At 42.8% G+C, this 4,582-nt stretch overlaps 1 protein-coding gene across 1 annotated transcript; it reads left to right on the top strand.

Moving 5' to 3' along the window:
• Positions 1-2,196: 2,196 nt before the first annotated feature.
• LOC127641677 (protein ripply3-like) lies at positions 2,197-2,828 on the top strand. The gene is made up of 4 exons (XM_052124607.1): positions 2,197-2,234; positions 2,321-2,378; positions 2,493-2,554; positions 2,699-2,828. Exons 1-4 carry the CDS (start codon positions 2,197-2,199, stop codon positions 2,826-2,828), a joined length of 288 nt encoding a protein of 95 aa, XP_051980567.1.
• The last annotated feature ends 1,754 nt before the right edge of the window (positions 2,829-4,582 follow it).

Below are 4,582 nucleotides of genomic sequence, written 5' to 3'. Positions count from 1 at the left end.
CTGGATCCGACTTGGGTGATTCTGGAGGCTCACACCATTCTTCAGGGACTGTTTCACCTCTGATGGATGGCACATTAACAGTGATCCAGATGGCAGTGGCTCGTCACGGACTTGATGAGCGCCCTGCCCATCTTGCTCAGTCCAATGTGTTCTTTTGCAAGTCTCTACCTACAGATACTTTTACTATGCCTGCATGAAAATTTGACTTTGTAGTCAAATTTTCTAGTGCCCTGAAAGGATCAGGGAAGGCCAAGAGCTAATCCAAAACTGCACATACCTTAGCTTCTATGGTGGAGGCAGAGTCGATTGGGTGCAACTAACACAGGTGTAACGTGCCCTAAATTTCAGGGTGCCAACTACAGTGCACTTGCTCGCTACACGCCTACAAAGCCACGCTCCATCAAATTCCCACTGACTGACCTCACACCGGCAGAGATTTTGTGGCTCTGACAGTGTCCACGCGCGCCATACCCAGGGTAGCCCCAATTCCCGCTGTACCCCAGGGGAACACGTCAGCGCCACCCCAACTTCAAAAGCTGGACTTTCAAGGCCTGAAATGTTCAGGCCGGTAGTTGGAGTGCTTGTGCATTCAGACAATACTTCAACTGTTTTCAGTCTGAACCATCAATGGGGCACCGAATTTCAGGAGATTGTTAAGGCTCACTCACAGCATTCTCACCTGGTCGCACCTGATTTGCAATACCCACCTGCTGGGGGTAACCAGTTAGGAACTGGTCTGTCCAGGAACTGGTTACATCCAGGGGAATGGAGGTTTCATGTAGTGCATCAGATGTAGTCCAGGGGATTTGACAGGAGTTCGGTACAGTAGAGGTGGAGCTCTTTGATTCGGAGGACACAACCCACTGCCCACTGTGTTTGCCCAGATGGAGACATCCAGTCCGTTGGTCACACACATACACTGTCGCACATCAGGCCGGATTGTCTCCTGTATGCCTTTCCTCCAATTCCTCAGAAGACAAAGGGTGCTTCTGGTAGCACCACGGTGCCTGTCCAGACCGTGCTTTCCCCTACTTCTAACTCTATAAATGAGCAGACCGAGCCAGCTTCCCCCCAGGAAGGACCTGTTATCCCAGCTGGGCAGCCGTATTTGGCACCCAGAACCGGCCCATCTGCAGTTATGGGTTTGGCGTCTTGGAGCGACTCCCTTCTAACAGACTGTGAGTTCTTGATTGTTCACACTGTTCTCAATGTACAGGATACTTCTGCTTTATGCCCATCGCTGGAAGCTTTTCTGTTCATGGTGTGAAATTTGTGATCTTGACCCTGTGCATTGCACTTACAGTTTTGAGTTTGCTACAAGATCTTGTAACTGTGGTTCTGTAAATTCCGTATGAGTTTCTGGTCACTCGGAATGTGCAACAACGTTCCAAGGCTGTGTGCCGAGCTGCAGTGGCTTATATACTCAGCTCGGCTTACGTCCTATCTGGCTTGCGCGGCAATCATCCATTACTGTACCACCGTCTCTGGCACTCAAGTGGAATTTCAGAACCATAGTCACATACGTAACCAGCGTTTGTGGTTGCAAGATAAAGTTTTTGTTTTTTAATGATTTGCATGTGCATACAAGACACAAATTCTGCCAATTAATACATTTAAAAAAAAAAATAGTTTTTAGTATGTTTTTACTGCAAACAACAACCTGATTTGAAAATGTTTCAGTGCCGGAATCGACTGTCTCAAGAAACATTCTTTTGATTCTCAACTAGAAACTTTTGCCGCCAAATGAATCATGATTGATTAGCGTTGAAAAATAGTTTTTGTGTAGCGAGTCTGTTTTTATTTATTTTTTTATTTACATATTGTTCGGAAATATACACAACAAAAATGCCTTATAATTCTGTAATTTTGGAAGGTTAATTTAGGCCTACTTCAAATGTAATACTTTAGTTTGTCCTTGCTGCTGCTCACCTCATTTGTCTCTATGCAAGTAAGAACGTGTTTTGTGAGACCTGAAAAAAGAAAGAAAAAACATTTTCGGCTCTCTGGTCAGTGCTAACAGTGATGTGTGGAATAATAATGTTTAACACAAGAGCGGATATTTGTTAAAACATTAAATTTTCTTCATTATTAACTCAGTGTACAGATGTAGACACGCCCACCTGTGAGCGCGCGCGATGGGTGCGGGAGCGCGCCTTTATCAGTACTCGCGTGTGCGCGCTCAGTCAGTGTGTCATGATGCTGCCAGTGAGTTTACACGCGGATCAGATGATCGGGTAAGAGTTTATTATTACTCTGTTATTGTAACATCATACAGTTATATAATCGTTAACACTCTCTCTCTCTCTCTTCGTTTGTGTAGTTGTTCTGTGATTTGGAGACCGTGGGATCCGTCAATAAGAGAAACACAATCCAATAAAGTAACATCTTTAGATATTGCTTTCTTTTCTGTATGCATCAATACTTTGTACCTGAGAATACTGAGATGACACGATTGTAACTTCGTGAATGAATCATGTTGTTGTGTTGTTCAGGTGATGTGTGGAGATGTGAGTAGGATCCAGAGGTCTGAAGACACTTTTCATCATCCTGTGAGGTCTGAAGCATATTAATAATGGAATCATAATGAAAGAACACTTACATGTGTATTATCACCATACAGTTGTGTATCAATAATAATCCATGACAAGACTTCACCATTTGTGTGTTTGTAACGGATCATCTATTCATCCAATCTCAGGCTGCTCCTGCCCAGATCCAGGATGCAGGAATATTTGTCTCATCTCGGCAGGAAGGTTTTGGCCAGTTTTCCAGTTCAGGCCACGTTACACTTTTACAACGATGAAGACTCGACCTCTGATGAAGACTGACTGATTCAAACCAACATGAAGACAAACAAAGACTTCGTTCTCTTGTGAAATTCAGAGCAACCGTTTACATGAACTCCACTAGTGAGCACTGGTCATCTTCACTGTGAAGGGTACACTCATTAGGAAGCAGAACACCGTTTACGACACAGACAAGATGATCACCTGAGACGGGCAGAAATACAGAACGACAGGTCAGGTCATGCTCGGACCTCATCAAAGACAGGACCTGACCTTTGACCTAAAGAGGACCCTAATCCCTTGTGAACATTAAATCTGAACATTTAGACATTTCTGATGTGTTTATTCAATATTACATGTAATTGCAGTATAATATTGTTTTAAAGGCTGTCGAATGCTTTTCCTGAGAACCCTAATAATGTTTTATTTGTGTTACTGCTGAAATTAATGTAGTTATTTGTATTTTCATTGTTTAAATCTAAAAAATTAAAAAATACAGTTAAATCATTATATTTTTCCAAGATTTCTCAAAATGCTTTTATACTCCAGCCTTCTTTAAGAGACTAGATTGCACATTTTTCCAAATCAACTAAATCAATATTCCTTCCCGAGATGGGATGATGTGTTATTTCAGGTGTTTGAAAATATTGCTTAAAATACACAAAATAATAATGAACCAACAAAATAATTGTATCATAAGAGTAACAGCAGCTACACTTTTGAGTGTTTTTCTGTGAACAAAATTCGATATATTACAAACGCTTAACATGAATGCACATCAGTTCTTGAAGTGAAGCATTACAACAACATGCTCAAAGAAAAACTCAAACTTCTGTCACCAATAGAGTCGTTTGTTCCAAAATCCCTGAACGGTCCGGTCTGCATACACAGACACACAGGGCAAGGCGAGAGGGGTCACAGGGTCACAGGTTAAATGGTAACTGGCCACCCGACACCAGCATGTTTACTCGTGAGGGTTATCTGGAGGCAGTGATCGCCACCTCTCACCTGTCCACAGGTACAGACACAAGCATGGGCAGGTGGGCTGTGCAGACTGATTGAAGAGCAGCTGTGAAGTCTGAGAGAAAAGCAGATAAAACAGATGACCGTTTCACTTCTAGACGGAGGTCACAGAGGTCACAGTCTGACCCCCAAAAATAGGACTCCGCTTCATGAGGTGTTTGAGAATAAGACACTAAAACTCAATGATGTTTTTCAGCTTTAATTTTTGTTTGTTTCAAAAACACAACAATGTCCAGAACCCAGACTCCTCTGTCTCAGTGGTGTGCATCAGTGTCAGGGGTCGCTCAGTCAGTGCATGCTGTGAGCACTCGTGACACACACACACACTAGAGTTCATCAGAGAGTCAAATCTCAGGCCTGTCACAGCGGTTGATGGATCTGATTATCTCAACTCTGAACAAACGCCAAATGTCTGCAAATGTGAGACACTCCCTATGAAGGGCATTAGACACAGTAAAACTTCAACGTGTCATCTTGAGTGTGTGTTCTCATCGTGTTGATCGAGGTAAAACAGAAGGTTTATTTCACTGATGCGTGAAATCTCGCAGTCTGAGAATCGCCCGTCCTGACACTCTTCTAATCGCTGACTCTTGGCTAAGGATCTACAAGAAAAAGAAATGAGCCAAAACTAATAAAAGAAAACATTTTTGTCCAATTAAATAAATATATATTGAGTAGGTCCCCCTCGTGCCCACAAAAACATGCACAACCCACATCTCAGAACAGCATTCAGAGATGATGTTCTCCTTAGCACAATTGTACACTGCAGAACT

This window comes from Xyrauchen texanus, unplaced genomic scaffold (genome assembly GCF_025860055.1).
Source record: "Xyrauchen texanus isolate HMW12.3.18 unplaced genomic scaffold, RBS_HiC_50CHRs HiC_scaffold_133, whole genome shotgun sequence".
NCBI lineage: Eukaryota > Metazoa > Chordata > Actinopteri > Cypriniformes > Catostomidae > Xyrauchen > Xyrauchen texanus.
The sequence above is the reverse complement of the archived record's forward strand: the minus strand, read 5'-3'. Positions and strand labels throughout refer to the sequence as shown.

Bases quoted from the DNA above. Each gene is read 5' to 3' on its own strand.
- LOC127641677 (XM_052124607.1), top strand. From the start codon at position 2,197: ATGCTGCCAGTGAGTTTACACGCGGATCAGATGATCGG. The intron at 2,379-2,492 runs GTAACATCTTTA...TGTGTTGTTCAG, and splicing joins GAGAAACACAATCCAATAAA to GTGATGTGTGGAGATGTGAG. The intron at 2,555-2,698 runs GTCTGAAGCATA...ATCCAATCTCAG, and splicing joins ACTTTTCATCATCCTGTGAG to GCTGCTCCTGCCCAGATCCA.